Below are 22,239 nucleotides of genomic sequence, written 5' to 3'. Positions count from 1 at the left end.
CATAAAGATGGAGAAGATTCAACTTGAATAATCACATCAATTTCGAATATAAATAGTTTGCCGTTTTGAAACAAACTAGCAGTTTTTATTTTTTTAAGTGGTAATACACATTGCAGGTGGGCATGTTGGGAAATGGGTTCTATTTTATCTGTGGGAATAGTAGAGCGGTTTTCCTGGATGATACATCAAATGGTTTGGAAAATATACGTGCTTCTCATCCAAGAATTCCCCTACGTAAAATTGACCCCATTTAAGAATGTGCAGGACATGAGTATGAAGACACTGCCATCCATAATGGCGAAAATTTAGAAGCAACCTAACTGCCCAACAGAAAGGGATAATATAAATAACCTGATCTGTTCGCACAGTGGCACACGGAATTTGATGGTACGGAACCACACTTACAGAAAAACATTTGCCCAGTCAGTTGTCAAGTGAAATTATGAGCATGCATATTACAATCCTTTTAAAAAGAGAGTTTGGAAGGATAAAAACAAAGATATCAATGATGATTGGTTCTAGGTTTTCTTTTGGTTGTCTTGTTTTTTTCTTGAGTTTTCTGTAATGAACATAAGGAAAAATGTTTCACATTCATATGTGATGTGAACTTCTGTTGAGTTGTACAGCAGTGTTAAGCAAGCTTTGTTGCTCAGAAGGGGCTGTACGTATTGTTCCAGAAATGTCAGGGTTTATGTATTTGAGTTAGAAATGCCAGTTGGCTCTCATCTACTTATGACCATGGAATCTGGTTTTAATTATGTAAAATGGCATCTTTCATAGGTAAGGAAAATAAATTCCAGCCATTCCGGGGCTAGGGGAGAGGAAGGAGCAGAGAAGGGGCTTGAGGAATATTACGTTTTATTTTTACTGGTTTATATTAAGGTAACCTTGGGATTTATTTGGACACCTTGTTTTGTTTTCTAGGCCAAACACCAGAGCACCCTAGAAAGCTTAACTAAAAGAATGCTCATGTTTGACCCAGTCCCTGTCAAGCAAGAGGCCATGGACCCTGTCTCCGTGGTAAGTTTTCCAAAATTGAACACCTCTTCTTATCTATTCCAAGTGGCAAGAACATTATTGTGTGTTGTGTTATTCCTTAAAGTTACTCATCACTTGACAGGCATTTGGTGAACAAACTTTTCTCAAAGCCTCAGGGAGTAAGTGGAGCAAATACCGCCCAGCAACCGTGCGCCCTTGTATAAATGAGATCCACATCTCAAGACCTGTGCCCAACGCTCCTCAGGGTGCGATCGCACCGAACTTGGGTCATAGGCGAATCTGGTCATGACAGAAGTAGACTTACAGAAACTCCTCCGTTACCAGCTTTTTAGTTTGGGCTCTCGGGATTATTGGTTTCAGCCAAAAAAAGTTCAGCCAGACTGATTTTTAAAAATTAATGTGGATCTGGGGACATTAAAAAAGAAGAAAAATCCTGTACTCAATGTTTTTCATGGTTAGGAAGCAATTTTCGAATGTACTTTTATAAGAAATCTGCATCAAGAACATGATTATTTTGAGGTTTGTTTTTTTTTTTTTTTATTGAAGATCACCCCAATTATATAGAAAGAAGATTTTCTTTAAAATGTTTGTGAATGTCCTTTTTTTAATACAGGAAGAAAAAAAATATTCCAGTTTGTCTCATTTGGCGTTCAGCATGTCCTTCACAGAGCTGATTTAAAAAGATGAAACCTAAAAAAAAAAAGTCCTCATTCCTGCATGTAAATGCATTCAGAATAAAAAGATTTGCTTAAAAACCTATGACAGCAGCTATGCTGAGCTGTGACTGTATGAGATGGCTGAGGAGCAGCTAGCGAAGGAGAGAACTTGGCGGGGAGAACGGGATTCCTTTCCACTTGGGAGAGTCTGGCTGGGAGGGAATCTTGTTCCGTGTGTCTTTCAACACCTTTGTGCCAAGCTAGCCCTCTGTGGGCCCGGCCCATCTAGATGCTTCTCCCCGCAGGTGGCTAGGAGTTTGGCCAGGTGTTTCCGTAGGTACAGCCCTGGTGCTGTGAACATGGGGCACGGACAAGAACAGAAAGGGGTCCAAGGACTTCGAGTCAGGGGGTGGCGTCCACCTACGGTGATCTGGTTGAGTGAATATGAAGTAACAAGACAGTGCTCCCACTGTGCCTTGCTCTTTTCTTCCATGGCTTGGAAAATGGTCACAAGGGGAAAAACTTGGCCTGCGTTGTGTATCTGAAGGTTGGTAATGACACGCTTGCAAAATTAGATCATCCTTATGCATCGGCTGCCGAGGCTCCTGCCAAAAATGTTTATACAAGACACAGGGGTCACTCGGAGGCCCTTGGAACTGAGTTGCCATGGATATTACTAAGCCAGTGAAGTGTTTACCACTGTGTACAATGAAAAGTTAGGTCCAAGTGGCTTTAAGGAAATAACATTTACATTCCAGCATGATAACTGGATAACCAAGTGTCTGAATGTGATAATAACCGAGCAGTAAGAACTTCATTAATCAAAAAAGTAAATTGACTTCTGATGTTATTTCGTGCTGTCCCCGTATTCATCAACCCCTTACACCAAACTATTGCATGATCACATTGGAGGAAGATTGAGGTGTAAAATTTCCCTATTAATTATATCCTTGAAATATGAATAGGTTTTTAGTACTGAAGAAGATGATTAATTTTATAAATGATGCAGAACCATCTTTGATGCATTTAATATTCAGTATACTTCCCGTGCTTTTAATCAAGCATGAAAATATGGCTCAAGAGCCAATTTAAAGCTCAAATGAAGATCCACATTGCTAAGTTGGTGTGATATAATTAAGTGTAAGGAAATGCACTTGACTGAAAAAAAAGGAAATAAAATGAATTTGAAGTAACAGTTATAATGCTGTAACTTATATAAATATATGAAGTTAAAATATGTAGAAGGAAATTTGCAATTAATGGTCTCTAGTTTTCAACTTTCAGCTAGCACTTAGAGAATTTAATTAGATCATTTCACCAAAAGTTAGTGTCAGTCCTTACAATGAAATTTCTTTTTCCTGCTTCAGCAAAACCTCAGTTAGTGGAAACATTTGGGGAGTGGGATGTTGTTATTATTTTAGTTAACAAAGTTAAATAAAAAGCTTTTGTTTCCACTCTGGAATCTTCAAATTTTATCTCTCCTGCCTCTGTAGGTGGAGTGTGCTAAACCTAATTTATTATTCCTTTATTCCTTTTTTTTTTTTTTTTTAATTCCACCTTTGACCTGAAGGCTGATTACCTATTTGGCATTTTGCTACAGTTTAGAGAAAGTAAGGAAGTGTCATTTCTCTCTTAGTGAAATAGAAGCCTTCAATGCCGTCCTCTGCTAATAAACCTTGTGCTTGGAGGCAAACACTAAGTTTTTGGATTGCCCTATTAAAATTTGCAAGAATGGGGAACAGAGTAGAAACCCACCCTGTGCTGTATTCTGCTACTTACTATCGATGCAATGTTGGCAAACCACCAGCAGCTCCTGGAGCCTCTTTTCTTTTTAATTTGTAAAATTGGAGATGATCACATATAGAATACGAGGTAGCATGTGAATATAGAATGCACATGTAAAAGAAATTGCTTTCTTGAAAGCATTTGAGTACACTTTCAAAGAAGGTTGAAAATTAATTTAATTCAGGAAGTGAGAAAGGAGACAAAGTTTTAAAAAGTATTTTCATATTTTATCCCTATAGGAAGATTAGTTTTGAAGAAAGGAAGTATTTTGGTTTTGTTTGTTTTTTGTTTTTTTCTTGTAATGAAAATTGTCCCTCTAACAGACTCCTTCCAGGTTGAGAAGTACTTAAAATCAGTAGTGCCTCTGTTCTGTTCCAACAGAAACACATGACTTTTCTGAGCCTGGTAGAAAGAGAGCTTTCTACTTTTGTTTGCATAGAAGGGTATGACATTTGCTGTTTCCAGAGTGTCTGTTTATACACGCACCACGCCTTCTTGCACTGGGAACCCCACCCTTGGTATGAAGATTCCTTTGACTTGCCATTGCCCTGTCACGGATGTTCACTCCTTTTTTTCATATGAATGAGCAGTGAAATAGAGACTCCATCCATGTTTCATGCAGTCACCCCATCCACTTAAACTGTCTTGGGATGGAAAACTCACCAAAACCATTCCCCATAAAACAATAAATGACTGAAATTCTCACTTAAGTACAGTGATAGCTGTGAAAAATCATCCAAACCCTGTGCCTTTATCCCCGTCACAATTAAAATCATTATTTTGGAGAATCAAAAGAACTGATACTTTCCTTAGTCTTGACAGTAGTAAAAACTTGCTCAGAGGGTGCATTAATTCACTTCATTCATTCATCAAATGTTTGGTGAGCACCCATGCCAGACCCTCATCTCTCATTCTAATGAGAGGAAGCGATCCTCAAATGAATTACATGTGGTGTGCGGCTTGAACACGTGAGTGTCAGTTACAACTCAGAAAGTACAACCCACGGCCACCCCTAGTGAGGGCCAGAAGGTCCTAGAGACCCTTGCCAGAGTCTGGTCTGCAGGCTGCTCTGCTCCAGCATATCAGGCATCCTTGGGTGAGCAGTCTGCACCGGGGCATTGGGTGTCCATCAGTGGCCAGAGGAGCCTTTTCTACTTCATCAGCACTTGCCTCCTATTTGGATTTGGTGCTAGTGCGGCACTTATTTGCACTGCTTTGTTAGAAGACTGGAAAGGTCTGGAACAGAGCAGAAGCAACTATTACCAGGGTGTACTCAGTTAAGGCACACACCCGCAGCAAGCCCTGGATGGGTCCTTAGGCTGTGGAGAACCAGATTGCTGCAGGCTGATTGTAGTAGCTTGTGTGCTCCACCCAAATAACTAAAGCACACACGTCCTATAGAAGGTTCTGATGAACATTGCTAAGGAATTTTCTAGTGAGATGGTTTGAGAAACCACATTTCTTAACCCTTTTACAAGGCAGTCAGACTGGAGATAGTTAATTGTGTACTCTGTTGTGTATCCAAATGTGTACCCTCCTCCTTTTGGCCCCATAGCCTTGCAAACACCGCCCATCACATCGGAATGGGGGACGGAGTGGGGGGGCATTCACTGGAGAGCATACTCAGCAGAAATATGCATCATGTTTCTAAACCTGGGCTTTATGTATGGCTTTCTCTTTTTTTTTTTTTTTAATTTTTTTTTCAACGTTTTTTTTATTTATTTATGGGACAGACAAAGACAGAGCATGAACGGGGGAGGGGCAGAGAGAGAGGGAGACACAGAATCGGAAACAGGCCCCAGGCTCTGAGCCATCAGCCCAGAGCCTGACGCGGGGCTCGAACTCACGGACCGCGAGATCGTGACCTGGCTGAAGTCGGACGCTTAACCGACTGCACCACCCAGGCGCCCCTCTCTTTTTTTTTTTATGGCTTGAGAAACCCGAGAATATTATTAAATTTGCAAATCTCCCAGGTTCTAAATTCCTACTTTCCTTAAACTCACCTCACAGTTAGAAAAAACCCAGCAATGACAGCAATAAAAGTGTGTCCTCATTTTGCTTTCTATTTAACTGCCAATAACTTGGCATTAAAATCTAGGTCATAGGGAGGTCTTTGAAGAATAGGGCTGAAAATATGGGAGCAGCTACATTTTGGTGAGTAGAAACAATTGGGAAAATGCTTTCCACTTCCTAAATTTTTGTTTCTAGCACCAGAACTTTTGCCCTTTTGAGATTTATAGAAGGCATGTTAACCTTGAGAACCAGAAGAAATCGTTTCCCCCCTGTATTTAATTATGTCTTCAAACCCTTATTGTACATACTAGAATTTGTTTTCTTTTCTTTTTTTTTTTTTTCCTGTTAGTGAATCTGTGCCTCTTAACGTTCTTTATTTTAATATTTAAATGTAAATGTATTTAATATTATTATGGCTGCATGTTTGGGTCTCTCACCTTTGGTGGACTTATGTGTGCCTGGTTCTAAAGAACCCTTTTGATCCTTTCCCCTTTTGATTCTTGATACTTCACTCAAAGCTGTCTTTAAAGACAACCACTTACATATTTTGCATTTCCTGATTGTATATCCTTCCACATCCTTGTTTTTAAGCAGTATTATCAGTGAAAATTCTTTCCCCTTCTAAATTGTATTTGAATGATTTACCAAATTTTCATACTAGAAATCAGTGGTTTTATTCTGTATCTCTTTATCATTTACAGCCGTGCTGTTCAAAAGGGGTCTATGCACCTAGGGCCACTCCCCAGAAATTCAGAATCTGCATTTTAACAAGATCGTCTGGTGACTTCGTGCACAGTAAAGTTTGAGAAGCCCTATTGGGAAGTTCAAATCCGTTATAGTGCAACTCCTTGTCTAGAAAGAGAAGGGACTTCGAGCACCACAGTGTGTGTTAAGCTCCTTATCTCATTGAATCCAATTTTAATTTTAACCTCACGACCTCCTAGGATACGGGTGTTCAATGTCACCTTGACAAGTTTTGCCATATCCTCGTGGCACCTGCACTTCTAATATTTAGTAATTTTTCTTGCACTCTTTTTTGTAGAATTGCTTTTTTAACGTAATAAATTTTTTCTGAAAAAGAAGTTTATATCACTACTGTAAAAAAAAGGTTTTTTTTTCTTGCGCATTTAAATAAACACGTAACCATTTTAAAGCACTGTGTATTTTTTGTGTATTCTCGAAGTATCTTCGGTACCCCCAGGGAGACGTGCACCATACTGCCAGAATCACTGCTCTACGAGATTACAGAGATTGCATTGGCAGGGATAAAGAAGGGACAGAAGAACAAAACACATAATCTTAACGATGAGAAACTGACTTCAAAAGCAGATAAAGATAAATACTGCCAGGTCCCATGCTGCCCAGGAGAAGGGAGTTTTAGAAGCAGCTCTGGGGATTCTGATGCATAGCCAGGTGGAGATTTCACTTGTGGAGTCCCAGAAAGGAAAGGATGTGATCTCGGTAGTAATCCCAGTTAAAAAAAAAAAAACAAAAACACCACTGCTGACCCACAATTATTTATTACTCACAATAGTGGCCACTGGGGGACTGGGGTAGCCCAGAAATTTATCATGCATTTAGGCTCCATTGGTGGGTTTTCTTGGTTGCGTCATGAGCTGGTACTGCCTCAGAATCTGGAATGTATAGGCTTTTAGAGCTGGAAGAGAGGCATAGCATGTTGCTGATCACTTTCACTATACAATATTCAAATACAAGTAGTTTTCTGCAGATGGACTTGACATGTTATCACTAAAAATTTCAGCTTCCCTAAAATACCTACAAGTAAAGGAAATAGCTTATATTGAGTTTAATTTTTTAAAAAGCATCCAACAACAAAGACTTTTTTTCAAGTTTAGTTAAGGAATAGAAGTAATTCTTGTAGGGGTGCCTGGGTGGCTCAGTCGCTTAAGTGTCTGACTCTTGATCTCAGCTCAGGCAGTGATCTCATGGTTCATGAGATTGAGCCCTGTGTCAGGCTCTGCACTGATGGAGCCTGCTTGGGATTCTCTCTCTCTGTGTCCCTCCCCAGCTGGTGCTCTCTCTCTCTCTCTCTCAAAATATCAGTAGATAAACTTTAAAAAACATATTTTTTAAAAGTAACTCTAGTGAATTCCCTGGCCAAGGACCACACCCATAGTATGCAATGATTAAGATTGATTTGTATTTAAAGTTGGTAATATTCCATTATTCTGAATCCATAAGAGAGAAAGGTATTTAAAGATAAATTAGGTCAATTGTAAGACAGACCTTAGTTTTTTGGAGGAAACAGACCATTGATCATCCTCTTTTGATGAGGTGGTAGCAAGGTATAGAGGTGCAGACACTGGGCCTTGGTTTGTGTGCAAGTCAAAGTCACTTCAAGCATCACAGGACCTTGTTTGTGTCATATTAGCTGTTTCTTATAGTTCTGTGTCACGCACAGATTTGGAAATCAGGTCACCTTCAGCTTCATTCAAACTGTTGGAATAAGACCATTGAATGCGTTGGGGCCATGGATATGATTACGCTGTGGTGGGTGACCTTCAAAATATAGCTGGGGAGGATGACTGACCATCCTGATTGCCTGAGACTGCAATGTCTCCTGGGATGTAGGGCTATTACTGTTAAAACCAGACCACAGACCATCCCGGGAAAACCAGGACTGTGGTCACCCTAGTCATGGTTGGTCACCACTAAAGCCCCCCGCCCGCAAAGGTACTACTGTGCAGCTGTTTCTCCGTATTATACACAAGTGTGTCGTGAGACTGTAAATGCCCTGCTGAGGTGAAGGATGGAGAGCATTTCCTGCCGACCCAGAAGCCCCATCAGCAAAGCAACGAGGTTCATTGGCTTGGCTGGTTGTTGGTGAACCCCAACACGGAACTTCTCCCGATAAAGGCCCACGAGTCTTCTGTTTATAACCTGTTTCAGAATTTTGCCGGGTGTCAACCTCAACCTTAACATTTGACATGGGAAACATCTTAGAATTAAATGTGAGGTTTTTCACGGTTATCCCATTAACCTTAAAGTTTACTAGACCAGCCCCCTCCTAGCGTTTTCAAGGGTCGGTATCTAAATGTAAACCGCTTTTGGAGGTCCATGTAACTGAGAGCACCTTCTTGCACATTTTCGTCTTAGTTCATGTTTCAGGCGAATGCACCTGTGTCACTGCTCGTACGTTTCTGTTTCTCCTTCCCAATAGTCATACCCATCTAATTACATGGAGTCAATGAAGCCCAACAAGTACGGAGTCATCTACTCCACGCCGTTACCTGATAAGTTCTTCCAGACCCCGGAGGCCCTGTCTCACGGGATGCAGATGGAGCCAGTGGACCTGACCGTGAACAAGCGGAGTTCGCCGCCCTCTGCGGGGAATTCTCCTTCCTCACTGAAGTTCCAGCCCTCGCACCGGAGAGCCTCGCCTGGCCTGAGCATGCCTTCTTCCAGCCCACCGATGAAGAAGTACTCGCCGCCTCCCCCGGGCGTGCAGCCCTTCGGCGTGCCGCTGTCCATGCCCCCGGTGATGGCCGCCGCCCTGTCCCGGCACGGCATCCGCAGCCCCGGGATCCTGCCCGTCATCCAGCCCGTCGTGGTGCAGCCGGTCCCCTTCATGTACACCAGCCACCTCCAGCAGCCGCTCATGGTCTCCTTGTCGGAGGAGATGGAAAACTCAAATAGCAGCATGCAAGGTAACCGCCACTGGGGACAGCTCCGCGGCTCCCGCCTAGCATTGGGGTCTGCGCCCACCGGCTCTGCGGGGGCCACAGAGGAGGCAGCGACAGCGCCCCTGTACTCTTCAAGGAGCCATTCCCCTTAGAGCCTGCCCGCCTGAGGCGTTTCCTTTTGTTGGGGGAGGGGGGGCAAGTGTTGATACTGGAAGAGCTCCCAAGAATCAGGCTGTTTAATGAATGCCATGAAATGGTTACTTTTACTGCGTAATTGTCAACTTTGAGATACTAAAGATCCCAACTTTATATTTTGCTTCATTGAATGCCAACCAAAAAAGACATTAATTTAATAAATGCCTTTGATCATGGTGATAACTAAAGGTTACTAAAAGCCGCCTCGTTTACTGGCTGTTTGGAGGCAGAAGACTATGGGGTTAAAAGGTGATAATGCAAATTCCTAAGGAAGAACCATTTGGGGGCTGATGTGCTCAAAGTCCAGCTTCCTATGCATGCCACTTGCTGCCAGAGTGGTTGTCAGGGGAAACACACCCCGCAGATTTGTTTCTGCCATAATTTTGCTAAAGGCAAACAGATACTCCACACATCAGCGTTGTAGGTAGAAGCTGTGCACTAAACTTTTAAAAGCTGAAATTGGTAAATTGTACATGGAGTGACTTTTCTATTTTTATTTTTTAGTACCTGTAATTGAATCCTATGAGAAGCCTATATTACAGAAAAAAATTAAAATAGAACCTGGGATTGAACCACAGAGGACAGATTATTATCCTGAAGAAATGTCACCCCCTTTAATGAACTCAGTGTCCCCCCCGCAAGCACTGTTGCAAGAGTAAGTATGTTCAGGTCTACCCGACATTGGCGTAGCAGCGTGCATCTTGGGACCTGGAATGGAAGTGCAGGCTTCCAACTCAGGGTGTGGTGTGGATTGCCAGGGACACCTTGCAGTAGGGGGCCGCCACTGGGAAAACGGGAAAATCTCCAAAGACAATGTGTCCCACTATATGGACTGTCTTATAACATTTACGTCAAGTTTGCAGTAAATCGGTCACTCGTGATTTTGCCACCTTGTCATGTAAATCATTTTTATTCTTTTTTTTTTTAAATCCTTCCAGACTGTACATAGGTTTCCCATAATCTTAATCCCCATGTGGATTGAATTTGGTATTCCAGATAGTCTACTTAAGGTTGGATCATGAAAACTTTATAGGACATACATCGTCCTTCCAATTGTCACTTCTAATACTGTTTCTACGAAGGGGCATCACAAGCCCAAAGGAGTCACTCCAAAAAAGACCTGGGAATAGTGGTGGCAACAGAAAGTTGCCCATGTAGCTCAGAGAAGTTAAGCATTGGAGTAACCCACCCACTATCTCTCGTGTTTGAAAATCACATCTGCCCTTGGAATGTTCAGTCTGCTTCAGAACTGCCGTCCAGTAGGAAGGTTTCTGTATCAGTCTACATCCAAGCACTGAACTGTAGTTTGTGTTAGGTCTAACTCGCTATAATGTGGTGGCATCATACACAAGTTAAATGGCATCATTGATGGGATTTGCAACAATAGATATCCTTGCCTTCTACCAGTGATTACACTGGAGGCTGTGTTTGTAGTAGCTAAGAAGGTGACCTTTGGATTGGACATCTTGGATCCCAGCTCTGCTCTCCACCATATGTATGACCTTGGGCTTGTCACTTAATCTTGCCTTGTTTCCTCTTTATTTGCATTATTGATTATAATTATTTTTCTTGTAATTGTCTTGTGTTATGGCTCTTTCAAGGTTGCATTTAATGACCAGCTTCCTAGTACAAAGGCAACAGTTATTGTTTCCTCCGGGACCCTTCCATCTTCTTTCTCCCATATCACTTTTTTCCAACTTGAAACAATGTTCTGCCCACCTTTCTACGTCATCTTTTCCCCTCTCCCTTACACAGTTAATTCTGCAACAGAATGTGAATTCTCTGGCTTTCAAACAGCTATTTTCTGGAACTTAAAACATATTCTAGTTCTATCCACAGTCAACCCAAGTAGGTGCCTTCGTAGTAGGTCACGTTAATTGCCCATTGTACCAAATCGTAGTTATTTGGGGGGAGGAGGTAGTTGGCCTTTACTCCCTGATAGGCGAAGAAGAGAATGGAATCCTATGACCACCCACATCAGCAGGGAATGAGTGTGTCTGATGGACTTGTACATTATTACCTTTCACAATTGCATAATGCCCCCTCCCCCCATGAAACTTTCCCAGATGTTTTCAAAGGAGTTATTTCATTCCCCCATAACAAGCATGTGGGAGTCAGAGCAAATGGAGAACTGATGAGCCAAGACATGAGATAACTCGCCTTATAATCATACTGTGAACAGCAGGGGGGCCTGGGTTTGACCTCCTGTCACCAGATGACTGCTCTTCCTGCCACGTTGTCCGTATCTAACCAGTGCATCCCACTCCTGCTCTCAGGTGAAAGGGAACACAGAAGGACTAGCCAAAATAGACACATCTTCTAGGCTGAGTTACCTCCTTTTTTTTTTTTTTTTTTTTTTTTTATGATGCCAGGTGTCTCTGGCAAGTTAACTGGCAACATGACTTGCACGTGTCATTGTTCCTGCACAGGTGATGAAAAAGATGCTGTAAAACTAAATAAAGCCACGTGCCCAAGAGAGAGGAATCCATTGACTGAAGAAGGGTTATTCCAAAGTCGAGGTTATTATGAATTACATTGTAAAACATTACAGAAGAAAAATACTTGAAGGCTGTATTCTGCTACTGAAAGAAAATATTTTTTCTCATTTTAAGTTAAGATTCTTTTGACGATCTCAAGCTCAGTGGCTTTTAATGATTAATGAGTAATATGCTTATGTTAATGCTGACCCAAGAATGCATTTTGCTCCTCAAGAAATTCAACAGATTAGCCACAACTGGGTCGTGTAGTCTTTAAGCAGTTCTCTCACAGATGTGATTAAGTAATGTCTTGGAGTGTGCCCAGTAGCAGCCCACATAGGAAACCAGCTAGCCAGGAAAGAATCGATTGAAACCAAGTGCCTAGTCCCATTGCAGTGAGGCAGGCCCGATAATATTTGCCTTCTGAAACCCTTCCTTGCCAAAGGTGGAATACAAAGTGCAGTTTGGAAACCCATTTGCTTGGACATAGAGTTACAGCTTTAGAATTATTTTTAAAGGCACTCAAATGGCTATCAGCTTCCTTTTTTTTTTTTTTTTTTTTTTGTATCTTTACATATGTGAAGTGTATTTAGAGTGAAGAGCTTGAGGGTCAGGTTTCCCCCATGTAATTGCGTGTGACTTCTAGCAAACTTAAGGGGGGGTCGGCTTAACTCAAAACAATGACCAGGTATCTGATACGTAATAGCTGTTCTTATTTCTTGGTTGTAAGGATCCCAAACGGCGTCTTTAAAAGTGGAGAGTACAGAAAGAGTGAGTTCTATAGACCCTGCCCTCCAACCCCTGCCTGCACCAGTATCTGGCTCTTTAGAAATGGGGCGTGAATGATGCCACCTTTCAAGGTAGATGTCAGCTTGAGCAGAGATTTCCCTTTGTGGTGTGGGGACATCCCAAAAGAGCTCTTCACGAGATTCAACAGCCGTAGGGGCAAAGTTTGCAATTGGGTTTCTGAACCTCAAAATAGTAACAGTAATTAACCATAATATTTAGTAGATTTACATCTGGAACAGATGTTATCCTTCAGTGTGTTGTATACATTACCCACAGCTTTCTAGGATCACATTATTATCATCGTCCCCATTCTACAGAGAGGCACAGGGAGAATACCTTGCCCGGGGTCACAGGGACTCGCAGTGACAGAGCTGGGATTTGATGTTGGAGCACACAGCCTTGTAATGTACCTTTGTATGCAAAATGAGCTGGAAAAGGCAGACAAAACCAGTGCACAGAAACTGTTAGACACATTCCCAACCCATAAAATCTAATAATTGGGAGAGACTTCCAAAGTCACCTGGGATACTCCCTCAGTATCCCAGAGGCATAGGAGATACAAATTAACCAACCATTCAGCTTTTTCCCCCAGCATTTTATTTCCTGAAGTTTTCTTAATGAAGATGAAACGTTTCAATCAACGGCATTAAGGTTGAAAGTTAGAAATAAAATAAACTGACAACTCTTCTTTTTATTGAAGGATTTTAAATTAATAATTTAGCTTTATAAACGCAACGTGTCCATAGACCTGTCACTTCTCTATTTTCTCTGTTTCTACATCTATATAATTGAAGTCCTTGTCCCCCTGCCCTCCCCCACTAGTTCATGTTCACTTTTCCATGTATCTGAACTTGGCTATTTTATCCTTCTGTATTGCTCCCACTAAACATCAAGGTAGGAAGGTAAAGTGATACTCAAAACTGACAGTTTTCTTTGCTACTAATAGACGTGAGGAATAAGTAAAATCGCTTAAAATCAATGCCCCTTTTATTCTTTTTCCACTTACTTCTTAGCATGCCTGGAAAAGTTACTGATAAGGAACATGTATTCAGATTTTTACCAAGATAAAAGCAAGTTTCATTTCAGGAGCTCCCTTTTGATTTTTATGGTGAAATTTTATCATCCTTTTTGAATCTCACAAGCTTGAGCATTTACGCTCATCGGATTCTCTCCTCGTCCACGCTTGTACAGAAAATTCATGGGTTATTTGGAACATTTTAAGAACTTTGGATTCAAATTTATAAGACGAGTCTTTCATTACTGTTGGAGGCCAGTTCCATTAGCTTGTAATGTATCAAGTAATTAGTCGTTAGGAAGGCAAATGAATAGATTAGAATTTTTTAATTACTGACATTAATCAGCAGAGGAAGCCTGAGAAAGCTTTACAGACTTTCCCCAGCTCTTCCCCATCTGCCTCTTCTCTCCACCAGATTCCTTGAGAAAAAGAGAAAGTTTAGAGCAATGGTGTTGGACATGATTTGATTTCAAACCCACCCTGGAAAGGTGAGCCGACGCAGGAGTGGGTCTGGGTGAGCGGCTTCAGGAAGGCAGGGAGACGCCAGGTCCCGTGAGAGCCCGGGGCTGCACTTGGGAGCCATTGTCAGGACTGAGACACTTCCTTGCCTGACTGCTACCGCCGCACCCAAATTCTCCCTCAGGCAGGAATAACAGTACCAGTAAAGGTTTGAGGTGGTGAAAACAGCAGTGCTGTTATTATCATTATTATTTTCTTTTTCTTTCTGTTTTTTTGTTTTGTTTTGTTTTTTTTTGTTTTTTTTTTTTTTTGAAGGGCCACAATTTGAAACTCAAATGTGAATTGGTCATCTTTGAGAGAAGCGAAATGCCAATTAGGTAAAGGATAAAATGTAGATACAGTAGGCATTACCTGAGATTTGGGAATTCGACCTTTTTCATTTTTCCCTAAAGGACAGTGATGAAAATCAGGACAGCCTGCGAAAAGACATTCGCAGTGCTGAGCATCGCTTAGTGCCACAAGCTACTATAAATAGGCAACTTTTTACTGAGGGAAAGAGACTCTCCTAGCTCCTCCATCTCCCTCTAGCATAGCACCTAACCCTTCTTACTGTCATTACTTATCTACATGTCTGTCTCCCCCTAGAGTGTGAGCTCCTCGAGGGCAGGAACCCTGTTTTTATTCATCTTTGTGTCCGGGTGCCAAGCACAGTGCCTGGCTCATGGTAGGTGCTCACTCAATGTTTGTTGAATGAATATAGCAGTGCTTCTTGGGTTGATCCGCTAATTTCCTTTTATTTTTTTCGTTGGGTTTTTTTGTTTGTTTGTTTTTGCCTAGTGTCGTTAATGCCTTTGGTAGACGGAAGAAAAGGAAGAGCCTTTCACTCAATGTTTTACGTTTAACATTGGCTTTCATAGGAATCACCCTTCAGTCATAGTGCAACCGGGGAAGAGACCTTTACCTGTGGAATCTCCGGACACCCAGAGGAAGCGGAGGATACACAGGTGTGACTATGACGGATGCAACAAGGTGTATACTAAAAGCTCCCACTTGAAAGCGCACAGAAGAACACACACAGGTATCGAGGGAATATAAGACTCACTCCATCTTGCTTCTTAAGAAATACTAAAATGGAACGTCAAGAACAAACGTTCTAGCTCTCAGAGGTTATTGTACTGAAATTGTTCCAGGCGTCTTGAAAGTTAGCAGAGTTGTCTACAGATGTCTCTGCTCATCGTGAAAAATGAGCCTTGTGATGAAGGGCTTATTTTTGTAATAAGTTACAGTAGATTAAAGGTTAATTCTGTAACAGTGGAGTTCTGTACTCTGCGTTTAAGGGACAGAGAGAGGGATGGAAAGGCTGCGGGAGCAGAGAGAAAAGTACTCTTAACCATGGGCCTGTCTCATCAAGGATGTGGCCTTCATATGGGCCATCATTTAATCAGTGTTGCCCATCATCGGATTCACAATGGCAAAACCCAGTTTTTTATGCAGAACAAACAAATGTAGCAGTTTACAGAAATGGAATTCAAATGGAAGACTTGTTGAAAGAAAGAAAAGTAAAGATATTTGGGTGATTTGTGTCTTCCTAAAACTGAGGGAACTTCTGTGCTGTTGCCTGCGTATTTGTTCTAGGGTCTTTTTTATTCTGTCCAGTATCGACTATCGACCATGCAGCCGGATCTTACAAAAACTCATCATATGGGTGAAGAAAACATAAAACTGTTGCGTTTGCTCTTGAACATTTTGTAAGCAAAACATCTTAAGGAACCCATACACAAACGATTTACACTGCCTGATTAATTGCAGTCAGTGTTGGTCCTTAATGTTTATAATAGGCCTCATCTGACCTAACCCCAAACCCTTCAGTGTGAAATTCTAGTATAACAGCAGTGGTCCCCTGTGTACGTTTCCTTAACTCAGCATGTAGTTTGTTTGTTTGTTTTTGAGCCTTCTGTGAGTCATTTGTATTGGGAATGTTTACAAAAAGGGAGAATTTGGGATTTGGAAGAGACAGGGGAAGGAAAGTGGTGGTGGTGTGGAAGTAAAGTTTTCAGTGACTCCCCGGGAGAGAGAAAGCAGAGGGGAAGTCGGCTTGTGTACCACTGAGTTCTTGGGCTTTGTCGCGGTATAATTACAGAGGGAACTGAGGGCGATAGCCTTGTGTTCAGAGGAACATCCAATCAGCAATGCCAAGAAAACTAGTAAAAGCATCCCCAGGGCATTAATGGGACCCTACAGGTAGACATTACAAATTTCCAACCTAAGATTAAAAAGACATTGAATATTTGAGTAAGAATTTAGATGCAGGAAACATACCTCAGCGTTTATATTCAGTGAAGCAAAGCAGACAATACAGTTCTGAATATCTCATTGAAATACCAAGGGATGTCAATCCTTAAAATGTCTAGAGAACAAGTGATAGTAAATGGGAATTAAATTGTGGTGATGCCCATTTGCCCATTAACATGTAAGATTGCCACGAACAATACTTTTCATTTGTAAGGGCCTTCGTACTGGCTCTCCCTAAGATTTCCCCCAAGGGTCTCCTGTTCCTCAGCTGCCTGTTACCATTATCCCACAGGACAGGGCTGGAGAAACCCGGCTTCTGACAGGGCAGGAAGGAATTACTGTGTTTTTAGTATGTCTGAATTAGAGCATTATACTTAGGCATAATTGCAGTCGATGAAACAAAAGAGAAGATGTTGAAATCGCTGCCAGATTTTTTGGTTGATAGAGGCTTCTCATTTTTAGCAAACTGTTGAAATAGTAAGAAAAATCCCACAAACACTAGCACCGCGTATAACTAAGCACCTCGGTAGCTTTAAGACTTGGAGATAAACAAATACAGATCACCAGCTGTTGCCTAAGGTACTCATCCCTACCCTTGAGGGCAAAACCAAAATTATTTTCTAGCTCCTCAGAATGGATTTCAGTGGCTTTATACTTTAAGAACTCTTAAAATCCCATCCTTCTCCGCTGCCCACTTTTTTTTTTTTTTTTTTTAGATGAACTTACCTTGGAGAAACTATTTGCCAAGAGTTTTAGCTCAAAAATCTTAGCTTCACTATTTTTACTAATTAATAGCCTTTTGCCCTCAGAAAAAATAAGCTCTTTTCGTTTTTCCTTTTTGCAGGAGAAAAACCCTACAAATGTACTTGGGAAGGATGCACATGGAAGTTTGCTCGGTCTGATGAACTAACAAGACATTTCCGAAAACACACTGGAATCAAACCTTTCCAGTGCCCAGACTGTGACCGAAGCTTCTCCCGTTCTGACCACCTTGCCCTACATAGGAAACGCCACATGCTAGTTTGAATGCCTCCGTCCCCTGCCTCAACGTGGCTCCCTGTTCTCCCGGCTCTCTCTCTCTGTCCTCCTTCCCATTATCTAACTCATTTTTTACATGTACGTTTTAATTTTGATTCAGCTGGCCTGAATCTCTGAATTTATATCATTCAAGCTTCCATATGGTCAGTAGTAGATATTCTCTAATCCTCCTCTCCTTACCACGGGTCAGACCTAAAGAATGTGAACACTTTTTTTTTTTTTTTTTTTTTTTTCCGGGGATGCTAAGCAAACCCTTCTTACAGATACGTTTAATGTAATGAGAACAAGGGAACATGTAAACTTAAAATAACCAATTGTCGGTTCCTCCATGTATTTCTCAAAAGAATGTCAAAGTAAATGTATTAGAAATACAGTATCCAGCCTGCTAGTCCTTGCCAGGGACGTTCATACCTCTGTGCCCTGTGATCGTATTTTGTGCTCGCCAGCAAGAAGGGTGGACCCTTTCCTCAGATTAACTAGAAGTGCAGCAAGATTTCAGGTAGGACAGTCAACTCGTCCATTGTCCTTCACAAATCCTGCTTGTCAACTTGGATATTTCACTTCATCTAAATTAAGTCCCTTACACTCCTTTGTGCCTGCAGCTAGTAAGGAGGCCTCTCCACCCCTGGAGGTGAGCCAGAGTTGCTGATTTAGTTCGGTGATGTCTGCCAGTTAAAGGCTGGATGCTATACTTGGATGGCACAGAGCCTGAACGAAGGGGCATTCATCAGGGGAGAAGCAGCGGGGGCAAAGGAGGAAGCCGGCCATTCCTCCTGGGCTGGGGCTTTTCGTTCAGTGAGGTTTCATCGTGTGGTTAGCTGTGCAGTGCTCTCCCAGAGCGGCCGTCTCTGTGTTTGGCTGTGCAGAAGCAGAGCCAGATGCTGATGGGGTTGTCCGTGCACCTGTCTCCATTCCTCTGATGTCCTTAATGTGGATCATCAAGCATTTGATAGTAGGGACACAAAAATATTTGCCCAGTAATGGTAAGAAAAATCTTTCAGATAAGAGTATGGATGATGGCCTTTCTTTTACCCAACCTACTCACAGGGTTTTTTGCAAACAGGGAAAACATTGAGCAGTAACTGTATTCCCATATCAAATGAATCATACAGCTTTTATACAGAAGCTCTTCTGTGTGAACTGTAAGGTGCCAAGGTGGCCGTCATTTGTGTTTGTGATACATATCATAAATAAGGATCTGCTAATGCTGTAGTAGATTCATTCAATTTGAGACCCGAGTGACACTATTTGTAAATATACCTAGTTGTGAAGCACACATACCTTCATTCGGGGGACAGATTTCTGAAAAATAAAGAAAACCACAGTTCAGGGATTCGCATATTAATAGCTCAAAAATTCCCAAGCATTTACTGTTAAGGAGCTGGAAATCAATCATTGTCAAGTATCCCGTCAGAAGAAGCTGAAAATGACTCGTGTTTATGTTAAAGATAAATAGCGCCATTATTTGGGGGAAGTTTTTTGTTTTTGTTTTTGTTTTCAAAAGCTGGCTTTTGAGCACCATAGTCTAAATGCCAATAAAAATAATTCATGCATAGAAATGTCATTGGTCCTCAATTTGAAGAAAGTGGGCGACGGTGGTCAAGTGTGGGTGCATACAACGAAATGCGCCTTCACCCCTCGATAAAGGATGGAAGAGAAGAGAGAATGGAATCCTGAAGATTCAGCCCAGGCGCGACTCAGGATCCAACACAACCTTAACTGGGAGGAATACATTGTTCAACTGTTTTTAAAACATCAGTGAATGAGTGATTCTGGAGGCCTGCAAATCACGTGGGGAGCTTACTTTGACGGCGCTATGTTAATAAAAGTTAGTTGTAGGGACTGTGCACCTAAGAGATCCCACTCATCAGCCCTCTGAACCAGCTGAAAGGAAATGTGGAGAGACACAAAGTAATTTGTTACCTTCTTGGCACTTGGTTGTGATTCTCTCTCTCTTTTTTTTTTTTTTTTTGTAAGCACTGCAGAATTTGTTTAGAATATTAAAACATCCTAATTGGGCTTTTTTTTTTTTTGTTTGTGTTGTTGCAACTATGACATGAATTGAAAGATAAAAATGGCTCTTGGGAAAGTAGGTATTGTCTGTACTGTAAATGCTTTGTCACATTCATGCCAAAGTGTTTGTTTCTAGAAGTGATTCTTGTACAACACACTGAAGAATCAAGTTGGAATGCAAGGAACTTTTTTGTTTAATGGAGATAACCAGATTATGTGTTCCAACCCATATAGAAGGTAGGGGGGAAAAAAGGCAAGAAACGGTAGAGTCGATCATCTTTGAATAATTAGCTTTGAGTGTGAGAGTCCAGTTAATAGAAAGCTTCGTAGGTTCTCATGAAATTTGATGTGTTTGTTATGGCATATTTAAATTTTGTTGAAAAGAGCAAGCAAGACCCTGCAAAGACTATTACATGACTATTCAGCTTGCTTAGATTGTGGTAACAGTTCATTAACAGATCCATTTTAACTCTGAAAGAAAAGGCAACCCAGAGAAGCCATTCTCTGTTCCCATGCTGGTCTGCATACTTTAGTTACCAATTGGCTCTTAACCAAATTTTTCTTTTTTTATATATATATTTGTATTTACTATGATAGTTGAGAAATTTAGTCTCTTAGACATTTTTAGCTGTTATCGTGGAAGACCTCAAATACAGGATAAGATGCCCTTCAACATGTGGTTTTAATGATGTGCCATGTTACTATCAAAGGTGGTTTTAATTGCAATATTTTAAATTGATGCAAATGATCTGTAAACATGAGGTTAGTGTTGTATAAATTCTGTTAGAGTTTCTTTTGATTATTGTCCAAGTGTCATCTTGGGGAAGTCAGAAAGTTTAAGGCTGAATCCATCATATTTTAGAGTTCTAAAATGTGAATCTACACCATAAATGGGCATTAACATTCTAAATCACCTGGTATGGAGAATGTGTTAGCATAGCTGTGTTCAACTAAGGAAATGCTAAATACGTGGAAGTTTCAAGAGCCTTGGAACAGATTTATAGGGAACTGTAGATGTAAATGTATATTTTATTAAACACCCATCTGCACTATCAGTGTTGCACTAATGTGGAATTTGAAAGACTTTATTGCTGATACTGTATATCTGCACGTCATTCCTGATTAGATTGTTTTAAAGACAATCTCAAAGATCTAAGATTTTAAAATAATTCGGTTTGAAAATATACAGTCATCTTGAAGGAATTGCTGTTATACATGAAGTTGCTCAGAGTTGTCTTTATTCTCTTCTTGGTCAAGGTTAACAGTTTCTAAATGATCGCAAATTCACTTAAATAATACATTTACAAAGCCATTTTACATGCATTAAACGAGGGCTACAATAATATTACGTTTTACAAATACTAGCACTTTTTTTTTTTTTTTTTTTTGCTGTCATGTACTTAGTGTTAGAGGGTCAAAGTAATCTTTCTGCTTAGCATCTCTTAAACCATACCTGCAACTATAGCAGGATTATTACATTTACAGTACTTTAATACTTGTATAAACTATGCAGAAATTTTTAATAAAGTGTAATATATTTTATAAGCTAATAAGACTGAATGGGTAAAGGTTTTTAGCATGCGTTAGTATACTTGCAAATACTGAAACATTTTGGTAATCTTTCTTACTAAAGATGTGAATGTTTAATGTACCTTCTCTGTTTCTACTCTGTAGTCCGATGGGAATTCAGTAATGACATTTTGTCATGTCAAACTGTGAACATAAATTTGTACTGTACAGTCCTCATATACTATATACAGTATGCAATATATGTATTATATACTTGTTAATAAAACCATCAGAATATTAAGTGAGATCATGTGATTACTATACATACGGTGACCCCTAAGAGCAAAACTTAGCAATGTGACATGTAAGAGACATCACTTAGAAAGTTCAAAGTGAATCGTTGATAGGCAATTGTTGATGCAGGGAAAGAAAAATCAATCTAATGGGAAGATGAACTGAATGAGTGAACTTAGCTCTGAAGGTATGTCCCTGGTTTTCTGGTAGGAAAGTCTTCTGCAACAGGGAATCTTCAAACCATAAACTTGTAGACAACCCACCACGAATCCACAAACTTACTTGCTGCATTCTTGGAATATTTTTTTGTCTATGACACCCACCTTCGTCCAACAAGGGTTTTCAGTGCCTTGTATTAAAAGATACAATGTATAATACTTTACATTTTTAAGTACAAGATCAGGATTCACAGCTTGGGGGGCAAGACAGTAACAGCATTAAGTAATTCTGGGTAAACATGATTATTTTTCAAGCCTTCAGTAAGCCATGTCCGTGGACACTGCTATGTCCTCAGCATCCCAGGAACAACAAATAGTTTCTGATGGGGATTTAGAGTTCTCGTTTAAAGGAAAATGGAATAACCTCTTTACTCTCCCCCTTCCCTTAAATGTAATTGAAACTAAGATACTGGCTTATTGATCTCTCAGCAGCTACCTTGAGCCTGGACTTTATCTTAGCATAACATGAGATGATGTCTGGCTGGCATTTACTACACGACACCACAGCTTGGAGAGGGGAAGGAGGTTGGGGAGAAGGCTGAACCCAAACTTTGGGGTACTCTATCAGGTTTCTCCAGGAAACTTCAGTGCTTTTACACTGGGATAGTTGACTGCAAACTCAAAAAGTATAACATATGACCATTACATCCCAATGGAACACTGGCTTGCATTAGTGCAGGTGATTAACTATAATCCTTCCACCATATTTCATGTATGAATGACATGGCATTTGCTGAGTTCAAAAGCAGACCCATCCTTCTCAGGAGATACCATGTGAAAGTTGGATTCTGCCTGGGTGAGTGATCAGAATGGTGACAAATGCAAAGAAACCAAATTTTTTGA

General features: G+C 40.8%; 1 protein-coding gene across 2 annotated transcripts in view; it reads left to right on the top strand.

Moving 5' to 3' along the window:
- KLF3 (KLF transcription factor 3) overlaps window positions 1–21,185 on the top strand; it is a 35,008-nt gene extending 13,823 nt beyond the window's left edge. For both annotated transcript variants that reach the window (XM_086705239.1, XM_086705240.1), the window contains exons 2-6: window positions 925–1,020; window positions 8,635–9,121; window positions 9,797–9,947; window positions 14,950–15,110; window positions 17,169–21,185. In XM_086705239.1, coding sequence (XP_086561365.1) covers window positions 964–1,020; window positions 8,635–9,121; window positions 9,797–9,947; window positions 14,950–15,110; window positions 17,169–17,350 — 1,038 coding nt within the window. In that variant the 5' untranslated portion in view covers window positions 925–963 and the 3' untranslated portion in view covers window positions 17,351–21,185. The remainder of the gene's footprint in view (window positions 1–924; window positions 1,021–8,634; window positions 9,122–9,796; window positions 9,948–14,949; window positions 15,111–17,168) is intronic.
- Window positions 21,186–22,239: the final 1,054 nt, after the last annotated feature.

This window comes from Puma concolor, chromosome B1 (assembly GCF_028749965.1).
Source record: "Puma concolor isolate L17-30 chromosome B1, mPumCon1.1.hap2, whole genome shotgun sequence".
NCBI lineage: Eukaryota > Metazoa > Chordata > Mammalia > Carnivora > Felidae > Puma > Puma concolor.
Note: the sequence above shows the minus strand (reverse complement) of the source record. Positions and strands in the feature narration are given on the sequence as shown.